The sequence below is a fragment of the Monomorium pharaonis genome, chromosome 8, assembly GCF_013373865.1.
Source record: "Monomorium pharaonis isolate MP-MQ-018 chromosome 8, ASM1337386v2, whole genome shotgun sequence".
Taxonomy (NCBI): Eukaryota; Metazoa; Arthropoda; class Insecta; order Hymenoptera; family Formicidae; genus Monomorium; species Monomorium pharaonis.
This window is the reverse complement of record NC_050474.1, coordinates 19,814,011-19,830,687: the sequence shown is the minus strand read 5'-3', so window position 1 is coordinate 19,830,687 and position 16,677 is coordinate 19,814,011. Positions and strand designations below refer to the sequence as shown.

Sequence of the window (16,677 nt, the reverse complement as noted above, 5' to 3'; positions counted from 1 at the left end):
AGGTGGCGGATTATGCCGCGGACAACTCCGCGCGACATCTGCGGGGATTCGCGTAATCGCGAGGATACGTTCACCAATGTATGCACGCGAGCTCCCCGCGGAGACTCTCGTTCTCGTTATAGACACGTAGATGTCCCGAATAGGTGGATCTCACGCGACTGTTTACCATCGCCACCACTGACGCGTAGATCGCTGCCGGATCCGTGTGGTGTCCCGTGTGCCGTCGTCATCGCCGTCGTCGTCCGAAGCGTGCATCGCCTAAGTGTGCCGACGTCATCCGGGCGTCCGCGTGCGATTCGCTCAATTTCCCGGATTTGCCCGAGACGGAATAGTGTCCAAGGTAAACGATATAATTTGCGCGAGTCATGCGATACCCGTGCGTGTGCAGACGCGAAAAAAACTGCTTACGCACGTTGCGATGCAAGCGACTCGCCTTCTCTCGTTCGCTCATTAGTCTTTTCCCCGCGCGTTTCCCCCTTATCCCTGTCTCACGAGTGTCAGTTTTCTCGGCCAAAAAGCGACAGCTTTCCCGTGGAGAGCGAAGGCCACTTTCACTTTAGAAACGCGCGCGCGATGCTCGCGATACGTAACCGCGTGCTTGATCCTGCGGAGATCCACACGTTTTTGCGCATTTTCAACGGTCTTTTGCATAAATTTGCATAAGTCGCATGGATTTTTGCTAGCGATTCAATTAACATTTCCATTTTTATTTTATTGACGTGGAGAAATCGAGCGCAAAAATCAGTTTCCGTACATACGATTTGGCATATTTGTTTTCTTTTAAATTCTAAATTGTTTTTCTTTTTCCTTTCAGCTTCAGAATGGTAGACAACGCAAGCAGCGAATCTAGCGACTCGTCGCCACAGATTGAGAAGGGATGGCCAGCCTTGAGGCAGCATATTGTAGAAAATAAGATTAAATTTGGATTATGGCTTACCAGACTCTTCACCATAATATTCACCATTGGTTATATCATTCCAATATTCGGGTATTTATATTTTAAATTTAGATCAAAACTGTATATTGATCATGAAGACTGAAGAGAGTAAATTGAAGATTAGAAAAAAATTAGAATAAATTAGATTTACCTAGATTTAGACAAATTAAATTTAAATTTAAAGAAAAAATGAAATGAAAATTTAATGTATAAAATGAAAATTATCTGATTTATTTGATTTTAATCTTCAATTTGTCAGTCTCAATTTCTATGAGACTAAAGTAACAACCACCTTCATGAACATATGCCTTAAATCTTAGTTTCTCTTTTCAGGAATCCATACAATATATATTATAAAGTATTAATGAATAACGCAGCAACCAGTGCGTTACGTCTGCACCAAAGAGTGCCCCGTGTTCAGTTCACGAGACAATTTTTAGAGACTCTGCTGTTGGAAGATTCGTGCCACTACTTACTTTACTCCTTGATATTTTTGTATGCAGCGCCAGTCACATGTATCCTTTGGACAATTTATATGAAGTCTTTATATCTATTTAAATATATTTTTTAATGTTTTATAATAACTTCATATTAATGTTTTTAATAATCACTTTAACTATAACAAAAATTGAAATCTGAATCATATTGAATTTAATTTGCATACGTTACTGTTTTTTGTTCCACTTCTTAAATGTTTCGTAATAACTTTGCATTATTTTTTTGTCTGTTTATTTTATTTATGATTACATTGATTATTTATGATTGAATCCTGAACCATATTGATATACAGTGGTGCTTACGCCAGTTTTTCTTTTTGCTCTAATGCACATGGCCAGTTACTCTCTTACATTATTAGATGTAAGTAAACAGATAATACTAGTGTTCTATATATATGTGCAATAAATTATATCCTGCAGCTAACTGCACGGTCATTATAAGAATGCAAGTTGAACTTATGTGATCTCACAGTGTCTAGGACATAACAGCTGGTGGGGCGCTCGTCTGTTGATATCGCTGGTAGAATTTCAATCGCGGAATATCCTACGCTTGTGCGCTCTGTCGGAAATTATCATCTTGCCATTCACTGTTCTTCTAGTGTTTACGTACGTCTATCATGTACAATTGTGTGCGACACTATTCTAATGGAGAAACAATATTGTAACACATTATTAAACGTTTTTTTTTTTTTTTACAGAGGACGCGCCGGTTTACTGACTCCATTCATCTATTATCAGTTTTTGAAACTGCGTCTCGCGTCGCAGAGAAATCCGTTCACGCGTAATGTATTTTACGAGCTCAGAAACGGATTGAGTTCAGTGTCAAAGAAGCCAGCCGTACCAGACATCGTTCGGAGGATGATTAACGGTTTGTTGTCTCTGACCCAGCAAATGGCGCCAGTGCGTCAATAATATCTATGATATTAAATATCTTCGATTCTTTCTCATATTGTCTCTCAAAGACAGATCTCCTAGGGTTCTAGGGTCCACTCAGCAACACTTTCATGAATTAGTGTTAGCGTGAAGTGAGTGCCGACTTCAAAATTTATAGCGAATGTCATGTGAATTATATTACACGATATCTAATTTTGAAATATCTATGAAAACAATCCAAGCGTACGAACGGTTTCTTAATATTTATGCTCATTTATTGTTAAATCTTGAATAAGAATGTGAGAATGCAAACCAATTACATATGTTCTGATTACATGTGTATGTAATTAGTATATCACAAAATGTATAACGTAAAAGAAAAATTTAGATTTTTGTTGAATATTATTTTTTGAGTCGAATTTTATTTTTAATTAAATACAATTTAGAATCAACAGGTAAAAGTATGCACATGTGTACTAACTTCTTTATTTTAAATGTAATTTTGAGTCATGTTTGTAACGAGTAGATTTGTAACAGTGCATAGAGTTTCCTGGTTACCGGAGTTTTAATGTTGAATAAATGTCAACTCTGGTTTTTTAATGATTTTGCACGGTTTTGCGGTATTAGGGTACGTGTATAAAACCTAGTATATAAGTTACAAAGTTATATTTCCGTACACGCGGAATGGTTCACCCGCCATCTTTTGGGGATAAGCTATGGTCTAAGTTTAATTTAATATGTCATATGTTTGTTCTATTGATTGTTAATTCTATTGTAATTTCGTCTATCTTCTATAGGATATTTATCATGTTTAAAAATAATTCAAAATGGTTTTATAAATGAAAATAATTATCGGTATACTGTAGCAAACATCTTGAAAAAGATTAATAAATCTTTTTAAATAAAATGTAAAAACGTCTAAAATATTCTTACCGAGCATAAAACTTTTTTTTCTTATGTAAAACGTACAGTATGTTGAGAATAAAATACAACATAGATTTTACTTATTATATATATATTTTTTTTAAATGCACCTAAAGATGCATTTAAATTAATTGTTATACAGTGAGAGGAGTAGGTTGAGGTATATCTTTTGATGACTTCACCTCTGAAATTGGAACCGTTGGTGGCACCTCTTCTTTTGGCTCCACAATTGATACGTAGTCGGGAAGAGGTTTCTTTGGGCCACTCTTACCATTGGGATCCCACGGAAGCATAATTTTGACTTTGATTCCCAATACACCTGAAATATATTATAAATAAAATGTGACATGAAATACAATAAACATAATTTTATAACATAAATTGGATACAAGTTTCGCGTATATAAATTTTATTCAAAAGTTTTTAAACAAATGTTTAATGAATTGGTATGAACATATATTATTATTAGCTAAAGCAATCAGTAGTGTGATCGTACCTTGCCGCAGGAGTACATGCCGGGTAGCAGTGTTCACATACTCGTTAGTCGGCTCACCCGAGTGAATCATGAGGCCGTCGACAAACTTCATCGATTTTGCTCTCTGACCACGTAATTTACCACTGACTACGACCTCGCAACCCTTTGCGCCAGATTCCATGATGAAACGGAGAACACCATAACAGGCTCTGAGCATAATAAAACGAAATTTAGTAAAAATTCAAGATACAATTAGGGACTGATGAAATAAGTCGGAAAACAGATAAAACTCTGACTCACCTTCGTACAGCGAGACCTCCAATCAACTTGTAGCGAAGGGACTCTGCTTGTGCAATGGCGCACAAACCACGAGTGGCCACTTTCTCGGCATACAACTCGACATTTTGCGGCTCCTTGAAGTTGAAACGTTTCTGCACTACGGACGTGAGTTCTCTGATCCTGCGTCCTTTCTCACCAAGTACGCTCTGCGTGTGAGTGGCCAGCAAGATGATCTCTGTTCGATTCGGGGTCACACGGACTTCCACACCCGAATAGCCATCCTCAGCAAGTTCACGAGTCAGAAACTCATTCAGCTCGGCTCTGAAGACACCATCGCCCACGAACTGAAAAGGAAAGACAAACTATATATGTAAAAATCTTACTCTTTAAATCAAACATGTATGTAATTTAATTTATCCATAGAATAACTTAATTTATTATATTTATATATTTAAGAATTATTCTATCATAAATGTTTACGAAAATGTTTAGGAAAAAGTTGCGCAAATTATTAGGCACAAGCAGTCAATAAATTATATCACTCGATAGTTCATAGGTTATATCCATCGAAATAAACATACTTAGGCAAACGTCAAATATACGTTTCATGACGTTACAAAGAATATTAGGATATACCAAATTTTATTCAACAAAAATCTATTCATTTTAAGCAATTTTGAAAGATGACACACAGACGTAAAGTCCACGCGGAACGACGCTGGGAATCCATGTCATCCGCGAACCGTGGTCATTGCATTCGCCCGATTCTCGACGAAATATCGTCCCGGAAGGTTTCAACGTTGCGGCAACGGGAATATTTTTACGTATTGCTCATGATAAACGTCTGGAGATCCCTAACCTTCCTTTTTTTCGATATTGAACGATTCTCCATCACTGCCGCATGTTTTAACGAAATCAACCAAAGGTATTGAAGCCAACGAAAGAAACCTGCCAAACAGACCTGTTTAGGGGAGGACAGGAGGAGGTTGGAGAGGTTGAATGAAGCGCATGCGTACGCAATCGTATGTATTGATGGCGCCATGGTGAGGTGATCGAGTGTAGATATAATATTGCATGCAGTCGGTAATAAATTTAATTGATAATATATCATAGTAACATCAGAGAGAAATCTAGCTTGTAAGTATTACATAAGAGATATTTGATTTTGATTTTTAAGTTTTTTAACAGAGCCTGAGGCAATTAATTTATTTGTATTATATGGGTGGGCTTTTTCCAATCTTTTAATTTTTCAGAAAAGAAGGAAAAGTGATAGATTTGTAAGTAAATTTAATAAAGTTGTTTTATCATGAATAGTTTTTTCTTCATTGTGAATAAGAGTGATTTATAAGAGTAAAATTAAAATTACATCAGACAAATATTTTCGTTCTCTTTCTTTTTCTCTATTATTTTTTGAAAATAAGAAATGTATACTATCAAAAACCTGAAACAAATCTTTCAACCAAAAGAAAAAAAACACATATTAATTTGTCGACTTGTTTCAATGAAACAAGTCGACAAAATAACAGAACTAATTCAAGGAGAAATTACAGCTGATGTCTGAGAAATTCTTTTAAATAAAAAACTTGGAGCAATTGAAGAAGAAATTTTCAGAGAAAGTAGCAGCTTAGGTAGGAAAAAAAGATAATTAATGCAATAAAAATATTAAATTATATTTAATCTTAATATTCTTTCTATAAAAAAATATTTTTCTTAAATTAGCTGAGTTTACAATGAAAACCTTTGTTTCTAAGAAAAATAATTCAGAACACTGATACAGCTGCAGAAAGAACTGAAATTTATCTCCAAGCGCTAAGGCCCATTTCTACCAACGTAGATTAATTTCGGATTAACTAACTTTTTACCTCTTTCTAATTTTTGGAACTAGAATAAGATAACAAGTAAATTAAACCGAGATTAAAGTTAATCTACGTTGGTAGAAACAGGCCTAATTGATAGAGCAAACGCATGTCTTGAAAGCAAGATATTAACATTTAAAAATCAACTGTTTATTGTAAAAAAGTATGGGAAAAATTGAAGATCGACCTTATATTCTCTACATGTTCGCGATTAGAGCTGAGTAAAGTAATTTATGACAATTTAAATTGCCAACTTTTAGCATCCAGCGGTGTCCACACCGCTTTGCTTACTCGACAAATCTTTAAATACTAGCTACACTCGTTGTCTGACCACTTTTCACTTATCGCGTCTGCGTCGTCCGTTACGTGACAACGCGGACGCACATCGCGTGTGCTCTGTAACGTCGTCTTGCACGAGACATGGAGTGGCGAACAGTGGTGGTGATAGTACTGGTCGTGAGCCTTTGCTTCTTTATCGTGCCGATCAAAGTCGGGCCCGATAAAACCGCGGAGAACGCGGAACTGTTCGCGAACTACGTAATCCGATACAATAAATCCTACAAAGATGATCCTGTGGAATATAAGGAGCGATTCGAGCGTTTTCAGGTGAAGATTTGTCTGCAAACCGATCGGATAGGAATCGTAATCGGATTAAAAGACTGTGCGCAGCGGTGTTGTATCCCTAAGATTTTATTCACCATTTATTCCACGTGCGCATCGACACGGTGTAGTTTACGTATAACTTTCGTTAAGGGATTTTAAATAATAATCGCTTATTAATCGCATTCCAATTAAACACGTAAATACGTACGCGCGCGCGCGCCTATTATGAGTCATTCTTATTGGTGTTGTCATTTGGTACGGTATGTATTAATTAGCTCTATCGGCACTGACAGATGAAGAAAAAAAATAATGATAAGAAGCGTTGAACTTAAGAGTCGTTACAATTTTATTCGGCATTATCGTACCGTTGTGTTTACACTTGACGATTAATTTTATTTTGAAATCTCCTAAAAATTACATATTCAAACTGTATGTACTATACGCGTTAATTAACTGAAATAATAATTATTGAAGTTTGATGTATACATTGAGATGTAAGTTAGGCTGTCGGAGAGGCAAAATAAATTGAAGTGTGTGAGTGCGTATGTTAACTGTCGATTTATTTTAAAGTTTGCATAATAGAAACGTGTCCGTTCTCTATTATGTTTTACAGTATCGAATCTGTGTGATTTTAAAAATTTGTTGTTTCTTGATCTGCCGGTTTTGATCTTTTTCGCCCCAAATATTTCTTTCTTTACGATTGTTATTAATTACTGTCTATTTAAGCCTTCTTTGTATCCGAGGAACGATCTCGAATCACCGATTAATTATTGTCTGGTTCGGACATTAAAACCCTTTAAAAACATACAAAAGATATATTATGTGATACAATTTAAACAATATAATAATGAAGTATCAAATAATGTGGAAACATAAGCAGAAATTAATAAAATCAATTTGCAGAAGTCAGTGCAAGATATTGAAAAGCTGAACGGTTTACGATCGTCGCAAGAAAGCGCTTACTATGGACTGACAGAATTCTCCGATTTATCCGAGGATGAATTCTTGCAACAAACACTACTCCCCGACTTACCTTTGTGGGGTAAGTTTAATTTTGTTTTTAAGAGAAATATAGCTTAGGTTAATTAAAATTTCAAGTTTAAAACGATATGAGCAAGATGAGAAAGGAGCAGTAAAACATCAATAAATGTTGAGTTTCTTTTAGTGTGCGATGTATTTGTTGTTGAAAATCTGTCTGCTCATCAATGCACAGCATTTTACAATAGTACAACTATAGCGTATATAAGTAAATTATTATAAAGAACTATTACTTGAATAATTATTTTGTTTCAAGATTTATGATAAAGAAGAATTTTTGTAAATTTTTTACGAACCTTCAAGATTGATTAAAATTAAGCTTGCTACATTATTTAAAAATTAATGAGAGTTTTATAGGAAAACTCGCTGCAATTTTTCGCAATAAATTTTTACAGTTTTTAAATATGCCTTTAAAGAATTTGTTAGTATTAAAGTATTATTAAATTGATTGTTAATTTAATTAGTTATTTTGTGTTTCAGCCAGAACTGTGTTTCAAAATTGACAAGTAATTGATGGCGCGCAATTTGCACGGAGTGGAAATTGTTGAAAATTCACACAAATATTATTAGACATTAAAATCCACATTAATCAAAAAATTGCATTTTTTCCGCTTAATTGTACTATGAGTTTACTATTACTTAAAAGTTGATAAAAAAAATTCCTCAAAAGAGCTCCGTTCGCATTGAATACAATTTAACGTTGTAATTTATTTGCTAATACAATTTTGTCAATCAGGGCAGAAACATGTGACAGCATCGTATTATCATCAGCATTCTACGGGCTCGGTAAACCGCGTGGAAAGGGCGACGGGGATTCCCCCTAAGTTCGACTGGCGCGATCGAGGAGTCGTAGGACCAGTTGTGAGCCAAGAGAATTGTGGTGCATGCTGGGCGTTCAGCACAGTCGGGGTGGCTGAATCGATGTACGCCATCAAAAACGGAACTTTGTATTCCTTTAGCGTGCAGGAAGTAGGTCGTTATATTCCTGACACGCTTTTCTATTTACTAAAAGCGAGGGAACCGCTCGTAGTCCCGCGTCTCGAAATGCAAATTTTGCGGAAGCGCTTTCATGTGTTATCGTCGATTAAATTGACCGCACGCATTGACGGACGTTGAAAGCAGCTCCTTCAGTAGCGGTTCCCTCGATCTTTCGACGTAGCTTTGAAATGCTTGTACCGTAGAGCTAGAAAAGTTTTGAAATTTAAGACGCACGTGAGATGTCTATCTCTTGAATTCTCCTGAAGGAGAATCGATGCTACAAGAAGTGGTCATAGAAATCTCAAAACTTTTGTTAGACATCCCCCGCGTGTTAAATTGCTAACCGATATGATTTTATCCTTTGACATTACGCAGATGATCGACTGCATGCCAGACAATAAAGGATGCGAGGGCGGTGACATATGCAGTGTACTCTCGTGGCTACTGGCGTCAAAAACGAGAATTGTATCCGAGAGCGATTATCCTCTCACGTTGCGAACCGACACGTGTAGATTGCCTAAGTAGGTCACATGCAAAAATGGCAAGAATGTTTGTTTTTTAATGCAGAAACGCGAAAATGTAATGAAACTTGATCTTTCAGAATGTTCGCCACAACACCGGCAGTTAGGGTAACGGACTTTACATGCGACAGGTAGTTTAATTCTTGTTTGTGGATTATTATTTATAATGCACTATTTTTTTATTTATATATAATGCTCATTATTATTTGTGACTTTTTTTTTACATATGCGAAGTACATGATATTGTACATACGCAGTTCTCTCTTTCGTTGTGTAATATATGTATGCGAAATTGTCGCTTATGGTATTAACAAAGGGTGGTGGTTTGAGGGCTGGACGTCGTACTGTCCGATGCCCGATACAGCCACGAATATCAATTGAATTTGTTTCAGCTTTGTACAGGCGGAGGATGAACTATTGAGGCTACTCGTTACTCACGGACCTGTGGCGGTTGCTGTGAACGCCATATCTTGGCAGAATTATTTAGGCGGCATAATACAGTATCACTGTGACGGTTCGTTCAATAGCTTGAATCACGCGGTCCAAATAGTGGGATACGACAATGCAGCGAGTATACCGCATTATATTATCAGAAATTCGTGGGGACCGGATTTTGGCAATAAAGGCTACATTTATATTGCGATCGGTAAAAACTTATGCGGTAAGATCGATAAATGGACGTGAGTGTTAGCGCTAATGAAATGTTTATTTCAATGGGATAAACGAGTATTATGTGTTTTTTAGGTATAGCCAATCAGGTCGCCTCGCTCGATGTCATTTGATTGATTGTAGAATCTTAAATTGCGCAGTGTTTTCAATTTCTGACGAAATAAATAAAAAAGGTTGTAAAATTACTGTTTAATAAAATATTTTATTAAATATTTGACAGAGTGATGTTAACTATACTCGTACTTGTTGTATTAGAAGTCTACCACTATCACTTTAATAAATGACGATCCAAGAGGAAAAGTTAATCTGTGAGATAGTAATATTTACAATCTTCGAGAGAGAGAGAGAGAGAGAGAGAGAGAGAGAGAGAGAGAGAGAGAGAGAGAGAGAGAGAGAAGAGAGAGTGAGTTATGTAGCCAAATAAACTTTTTTTTTTAACTATCCGTTACTGTAAATCAGTTTGAGATATTGACTTTTTTCTTGGATCATTTTGTCTAGTAAACTTCATAAATTAGAAATATTTCTTTTAATGATTTTCAAATATTTGCTCTTTCAGCTTTTAATTTTAAAACCTATCGTAAATTAATTCTAAGAATCATGCATATTAAGTTTATTTATATTTATTTATATAAATTTAATAATTTAATTTAATTTACTCTATATCTTTCTAATTCTTAAAATTAGGAAAAGATAAAAAATAAACTTATTAACAATCTAACAACCCTCGTTAACAATCTAAAGTTAATTAATATGGATAAAAATGGATCTTTGGAATTTAATTCGAGTGTTAAAGCTCTTAAAGAGATTCGTGTTTAAACATTCGTCTAAATAATATCTAATTGTTGCATTAGCGTACGTACATAATATACATTGGCTATATGATATTAAGTTTAAAAATGTAAAACTTATTACAACTTTATAAAGTTTTGTGAATACGCTCATTTATGAATTACTTAAAGAATTCGTTAATTCGTCTTGCTCTACGTCTGTGTTCCAGTCGGATGAAGCAATTGATAATTTTGTTTTCATTTCCTTTGTTAACGGCGGGATCATGTGACGGGGTACTAAGAAGGTCGACAAGTTGAACAAATCCAGAAAGACCTTGTATCTGTCGCTATTCAACGTGAAACAAGCAAAATTTATTATTAGAAATTTTTGCGAAAATAAATCGATAAAGTATTTGTTACATTTTATGAAATGCATTTCTGAGGTGACATAATGAATGATAAAATTGACAATAGTTATCAATTAAGTATAAATAATGACTTTTTAAATTATCGAAGAATAAATGTTATATTTGTTAATGATTTAAGTAATTTACGACATTGCAACAACAATATTTGTGTTAATGATAATTCGCGATAAATGTTATTTGTGATATTAGTTTCGTTATTATTGCATCTTTTTAGTAAATAAACCGTTTCGTATTAATTTTTATTATTAATTAAAGCATAAATACCTTAACGTGGTCTTTAAATACTGATAACCAGAGCTGCCACCAGTGCCCAATTGTTGAGATCCGATCATCCTTTGTACCATGATAACATGATTATCTATGAGAACATGATAAAAGAATATATTGTTTTAATAATTATATAAGTAGATAAAATTTGAACAATATAATTACATTAATATGTATGTAGTATAACTGATGGTAAAATAATTATGTTTATTTGTGAGTCTTGTGAACGTTGTAAGAAATTAAAAATTACAAAGATTATTGCTAAATTAAATATCACTAAAACAAAAATATAAATGACAAGATAGTAATAAACGTTTTCTTCTTACACCTCCATTTTGTAATTAGAGAATCAATATCCATTAGCGCCGTAAGGATCTGATGTGGCTGGCTAAATCGTGGCTCATCCCGATACAGAGTAATCATTATTGCTCCCTGTAGGGCACCATGTGAAAATCTGCGTTCCCCACGCGATAAAAGAGCGTTGTGGAGTGATTCGTCAAAGATGGTGTCGAAAATTGATCGTCGTACATGCACATTGTCCAAGTGATATTTTTTCATGTCTTCCTTCACTTCTGAACATTTCTGAAAATTTGTAAAATTACAAATAACGAATTGAAATTCAAAAATAAAAAAAAAATGTTTGTTTTTTTCTCTCAATTCTGTACTTTTATGATCTTCAATATTAATTATCTTTATAATCAAGCTCCTCAAATTAAATTTTCCAGCGAAAATTTAATTTGAACGGGGAGAGACCGGGAGAGACCGGGAGAGACCGGGAGAGACGGGAAGAGACCGTGAGAGACGGGGAGAGACCGGGAGAGACGTGTAGAGATAGGGAGAGACGGGGAGAAACCGGGAGAAACGGGGAGAGACGGGGAGAGATGGGGAGAGACGGGGAGAGACCGGGAGAAACGGGGAGAGACGGGAAGAGACGGGAAGAGATGGGGAGAGACGGGGAGAGACCGGAAGAGATGGAGAGAAACGGGAGAGATCGGGAGAGACGGGGAGAGACCGGGAGAGACGAGTAGAGACGGGAAGAGACGGGGAGAGACCAGGAGAGACGGGGAGAGACCGGGAGAGACGGGGAGAGACGGGGAGAGACAGAAGAGACCGGGAGAGGCGAAGAACGTTTCTATTGTGTTTAAATTAAGGTAATAAGAAAAATAAAGATGGCTGTTATTTTATTGAAAAAAAGGAACTTATTTAAAACAGTCTTTTGAATGGATTTCTAAATCCATGGCAGCTTTTAGAAAAAAAAGTGAAAAGTGCGTGAATGAATAAATATTAGATTTATTAAAGATAGATAAATGCTTATTCAAAAATAAAATAAAAAGAGCAATAGTAAAGCAAGGCTCTTGAAAGTTAAACAACGAAAGCAAAGAAAATTGGAAAAAAACGTAGCATAAGAATAGAGAACCACAGCAACGCGTGGCAGGGCATAGCTAGTATATTAATAAGTTTAAAGTACTTATTTTTTTTTGGCAAAAATTTTAGTTTTTCTTAAAAAAAACTTGTTGAAATACGAATAAGAGATAATTTAGTAATTATTACAATTAGTATAATATTACGAGTTGTTAGATTAGTATGCCTTGGACACACGTACATGTATGGCTTGTTCTTGTTCGGCTATCATCTTTTCCACCGATCGTTTGTATTTTCCCCAGAAATCAAAGTCGTGCGTCTTGAGCCCTGGCGTCCGGCTCAACCAATTCTGAACCAGAGTACTGAGACTGGGCTCCTCCTCCGATTGCTTGATCGCCTCGACAACCTCGCTATTTTTCCCGAAGATCTTCAGATAATTAGATTTGATTCTGTGCTCCTGTTTTACGCCCAGTTTATTCTCCAACAGACGGAATTGCAGCGATTGGTAACCCGAGGCTGGGCACAGTAAGTGTCTGAACGCCATAAAATCCAGCGGTGTCATCGTTTCCAGAATCGTCACTTGCTCCACCAGTAACTAAATCATAATTGTAAATCCTCGTTGTTTTGTCAGAGCTCGTTAAAAAGATGCAAGTGACATAGCTAAACTGTGACTTATTTAAATGCGATTAACAATTATTTTTATGTGCTATTAATTGTAAAATAAGCTGAAATCGACTGATCTTGTAAGTACGATATAAACTTGAAACGTTCCCATCGATTTGTCAACGCGGCTGCATTTCTATGGGTACCGGTGCAAGAGTACGTGTGAGACACGATACGTTAATATCACGATGCATCGTAAGGTGCATTGTTTGGAAATAAGTATAGCATTCCTATAAACTTGTAAAGAATGTAAAAATAATTTTTTCTTGGCACAGAGAAATTTGATGTTGTCTCACAATTCGTGAATTTTAATGCAGTCATGTATACATTGCATAAACTTTAGATATTACATTTTGCATGCCTTTCGAGCGGTTATTGCGTATATCGAACAAATTTACGATAGTTGCTCGCTCGTGTCGCTCGCTTCTGTCTCGTAATTCTATTTCGAGACACTCGATATTATTACGTGCCCGTGCGTATCGAGAACGTAATATCGCGGGGAGATGTTTTATCGAATCAAAATAAAGAAAGGCACGACCGCACCTCCTACGGAGGAATAGAATAACGGGTCTGTTATCTAACGTAACTCTTCTCCTTTAATGTACACCCGGTGTCGCATATCGTCTAGAAATATTATCTTACTGAGCCTCCGCAGAGGTCCCTTTGTGGTTCCCACCGTCTCGTTTATCGCATCGTGCCTAAATCGGAAAGGAAAAATCGTCATGCGGCACGTCACGCACTTGATACGCCGGCCGTTACGAAATGTTTATCGATCTAGTTTATCGCAAAGCAGCAAGCGGCGCGAGGAAGATATCGAGGTTACTCAATACGTCTGCAGCGCGGATTTGCTGCGTTCGATGTTTTCGAAACATGCAGGAGGGATGTTAAGACAAAGTGTTGCGAACAGTAAACAGCTTTGTCTGGCGAAACAGAAAACAATTTGATTAAAGGGATACGCACAGACTGTGGTGGAGTCTAATCGGCTTATAATTAAAGGCCGTTCACCTTCGCGTTATCATTATTATTAGATAAGCGGATTCCTGTGAGACATTATCCATAATTTACATCCCGCCAATTATATTCTATTATTAGGCAAATTTACATAAAATCGCATTTTCGTGTGGGAGCCCTTTCTGAAAAAATTGCTTTTAGAAACGTACCTTTAGGATAAGCACAATGCGATTCAATCGTTTCAGAATCTCCAGGGTTTTCGATTCGTTCAAGACATGAGAGATTCCATTATCCTGGTTGGCGCCCGAATGATCGTTAAAAGACCCGTTAGACACGCTGCAATTGTTGGATTCGGAGCTGAAAAGCGCCCTAACGGAATCGAGCTCGAAAATAATTTGCTTGAACCAAAGCTCGTACGCTACAACAAATCGAAATACAACAGAATGCAATTGGAATAATAGAATTAATAAGATAACTATAAAAATACGAAAGTCATAAATATGTATAGAGACTCACAAAACTAATTAAATAGTGCTATTGTTCAGGATTTTATTTGAGAATTCGTCGAAAATATTTATGACAAGATCATAAATATTTGCTTTTATATATTATATTAAAAAATCGTTTTTGTTGATTGCTTCAAATCAGTTAAATTGTTATCTTTACTTTTTGTTTCTTGCTTTTGCTTATTGTTTTTTGCCTTTTTGCGGAATGTTTTATCGAAATTGACATACTCCGAAAGAAGCAAGAAACGCGATTGTTGAAAATAGCGTGAAAAGAGACAAAATAGCAATAAGTAAAAAAAGAAACCAAAGAGTACATTGTATGTTAGCTTTTAATTATAGTAAGCTTCTATTCTATTAATTTTATTCGATACATTTTATAATATAAAAGTTATTATTTTAAAAGTAAAGCAATTAAAAAATTATATATCTTATACATAAAATATGTAAGGTATTTTTTTTACATGTTTCATTCGCTATAATGCAAATAATATTTTTATTTCCTCACTTTTATATTTTTCAAAATTTTTAAAAATAAATTTGTTAAATACATAAACCGTTTATAAAACAGTCACTCAAATTTTATTGTCGATTTTATTAATCGCTGTTAAAACAAAATTCATAGAATGCATTTTAGCAGCGTTTTCAGTGTTGTTGTTATGACATAGATAAAAAAGAAAATTATCAGATTCTACGTATATAATTGTAAAGTAAATATTAATTAAAAATAAAATACCTTGATGAGTAATAATAAAGAGGTGCTCATCGTGAACTTCATTGCCGTATTCGGCGCTAAGAAGTCTTTGCGCGGACAAGACTTTGTCTAAAAGCAGATACTCGCTATAGTTCAACGCCGGTCCTTGTACTAATTCGCCCTGTTGTATCTGATCATCCCGATTGTGATTATCCTTCCTTCAACAAATACGCCGTTAATTTCTATGTAATCATATTGTAAATGAAAAAAATAACATGATTACAACATGATGAAATCGAATGATGATAAATTGCTTAATGTAATTTGTTTTGACGAACTCGACATGAAACACTTTATCATAACTTTATCATTTATAAATGGAGACTATTTGAAATTATATGAAATCTGGATTTGATTGGATTGAGATAGAATTTATTTTAGGGAATATATATTTTGTGTCTCCTTTTTCATATGTTAAAATATAAAATAAAGTTAAAAGATTATAGAGAATTTTACATTTATAATTGTTTAAAAATATCTGCAATTTTTTGAGTGATAAATAATAATGGAAATTTCTGTTAAAGTATTTGTGAATATTGATAATTAAAAATATATTACTTACACAATATTGCTCACTGGGCAAGACATTTTTCAAAAAGATTCTTTTCGCGTCGATAGGAGGAATAGTTGAAGCAACACTTTGAGAGATTTAACAAAATATTTAATATTTTTTCTTTTTGTTTTAGAAAAAGAAAAATTGTCCGAAGAAGAGAGAGAGAGAGAGAGAGAGAGAGAGAGAGAGAGAGAGAGAGAGAGAGAGAGAGAGAGAGAGAGAGAGAATTCTTTTAATACAGATAATAGACTACACAATTCTGTGAGATCCGGGGTGTTCAGATTCTTTAAATACAATTTGCCAAGTGCCGCGTTTGCGTACGAGAGACACACGTTGTCAGAGAGGTGGGTGGCGCTCGACTAACGTTCGATTCGTCGTTCAGTATTTATCTTCCGTATAATGACAGTGTTACTAAATAAAAAAAAGTTTTATGGTAAAAGTAACCATCTCACGATAACGATACTATTTCATAAGCAGCTAGTTGAATAATGTTAACGTTTATTTAGTTTCTTCAAAACACTAGCCCTCTCTTTTCCACAATATAAATTATTACTTTTAATTATTACACTCGAAAAAATTAAATATGATATATTGAATATTTTTTTGATATTTTTATGGATGCACATACGTGCGAAAATTTCATTATATTATATATAGTTAGTTATTCTAATTATGTATAATAAATTTATCATCACGGAGAAGAAAATACATTTAGAATACAAAACTAGTAACTTTTCAGAAAATTATCACATACATACAGTGTGTACGTATGTCTGTGT

General features: G+C 35.0%; 4 protein-coding genes across 7 annotated transcripts; 2 read left to right on the top strand and 2 right to left on the bottom strand.

Moving 5' to 3' along the window:
* Positions 1–144: 144 nt before the first annotated feature.
* Positions 145–3,214, top strand: LOC105828497 (Krueppel homolog 2). 2 transcript variants are annotated; one of them, XM_012666851.3, is made up of 6 exons: positions 145–340; positions 815–988; positions 1,271–1,452; positions 1,728–1,795; positions 1,907–2,040; positions 2,133–3,214. In XM_012666851.3, exons 2-6 carry the CDS (start codon positions 822–824, stop codon positions 2,344–2,346), a joined length of 765 nt encoding a protein of 254 aa, XP_012522305.1. In that variant the 5' UTR covers positions 145–340; positions 815–821; the 3' UTR covers positions 2,347–3,214. The 2 variants fall into 2 exon arrangements, with proteins under 2 accessions (XP_012522305.1, XP_012522306.1); XM_012666852.3 differs by lacking the exon at positions 145–340 and adding an exon at positions 618–640.
* A 91-nt stretch (positions 3,215–3,305) lies between these two features.
* On the bottom strand, positions 3,306–4,996 carry LOC105828498 (40S ribosomal protein S3-A). Its single transcript, XM_012666853.3, has 4 exons — positions 4,845–4,996; positions 4,007–4,329; positions 3,728–3,915; positions 3,306–3,550 (listed from the first exon to the last, which is right to left on the bottom strand). Exons 1-4 carry the CDS (start codon positions 4,875–4,877, stop codon positions 3,366–3,368), a joined length of 729 nt encoding a protein of 242 aa, XP_012522307.1. The 5' UTR covers positions 4,878–4,996; the 3' UTR covers positions 3,306–3,365.
* Positions 4,997–5,644: 648 nt separating this feature from the next.
* On the top strand, positions 5,645–9,862 carry LOC105828500 (cathepsin O). Of its 2 annotated transcripts, none has more exons than XM_012666857.3 (7): positions 5,645–6,447; positions 7,351–7,486; positions 8,219–8,451; positions 8,836–8,981; positions 9,062–9,112; positions 9,374–9,642; positions 9,726–9,862. In XM_012666857.3, exons 1-7 carry the CDS (start codon positions 6,262–6,264, stop codon positions 9,761–9,763), a joined length of 1,059 nt encoding a protein of 352 aa, XP_012522311.1. In that variant the 5' UTR covers positions 5,645–6,261; the 3' UTR covers positions 9,764–9,862. The 2 variants fall into 2 exon arrangements, with proteins under 2 accessions (XP_012522311.1, XP_012522310.1); XM_012666856.3 differs by having other exon boundaries at positions 5,652–6,447; positions 7,348–7,486.
* On the bottom strand, positions 9,836–16,266 carry LOC105828499 (tryptophan 2,3-dioxygenase). 2 transcript variants are annotated; one of them, XM_012666854.3, is made up of 7 exons: positions 15,908–16,264; positions 15,328–15,503; positions 14,298–14,506; positions 12,716–13,069; positions 11,439–11,694; positions 11,110–11,203; positions 9,836–10,764 (listed from the first exon to the last, which is right to left on the bottom strand). In XM_012666854.3, exons 1-7 carry the CDS (start codon positions 15,931–15,933, stop codon positions 10,593–10,595), a joined length of 1,287 nt encoding a protein of 428 aa, XP_012522308.1. In that variant the 5' UTR covers positions 15,934–16,264; the 3' UTR covers positions 9,836–10,592. The 2 variants fall into 2 exon arrangements, with proteins under 2 accessions (XP_012522308.1, XP_012522309.1); XM_012666855.3 differs by lacking the exon at positions 9,836–10,764 and having other exon boundaries at positions 11,441–11,694; positions 15,908–16,266.
* Positions 16,267–16,677: the final 411 nt, after the last annotated feature.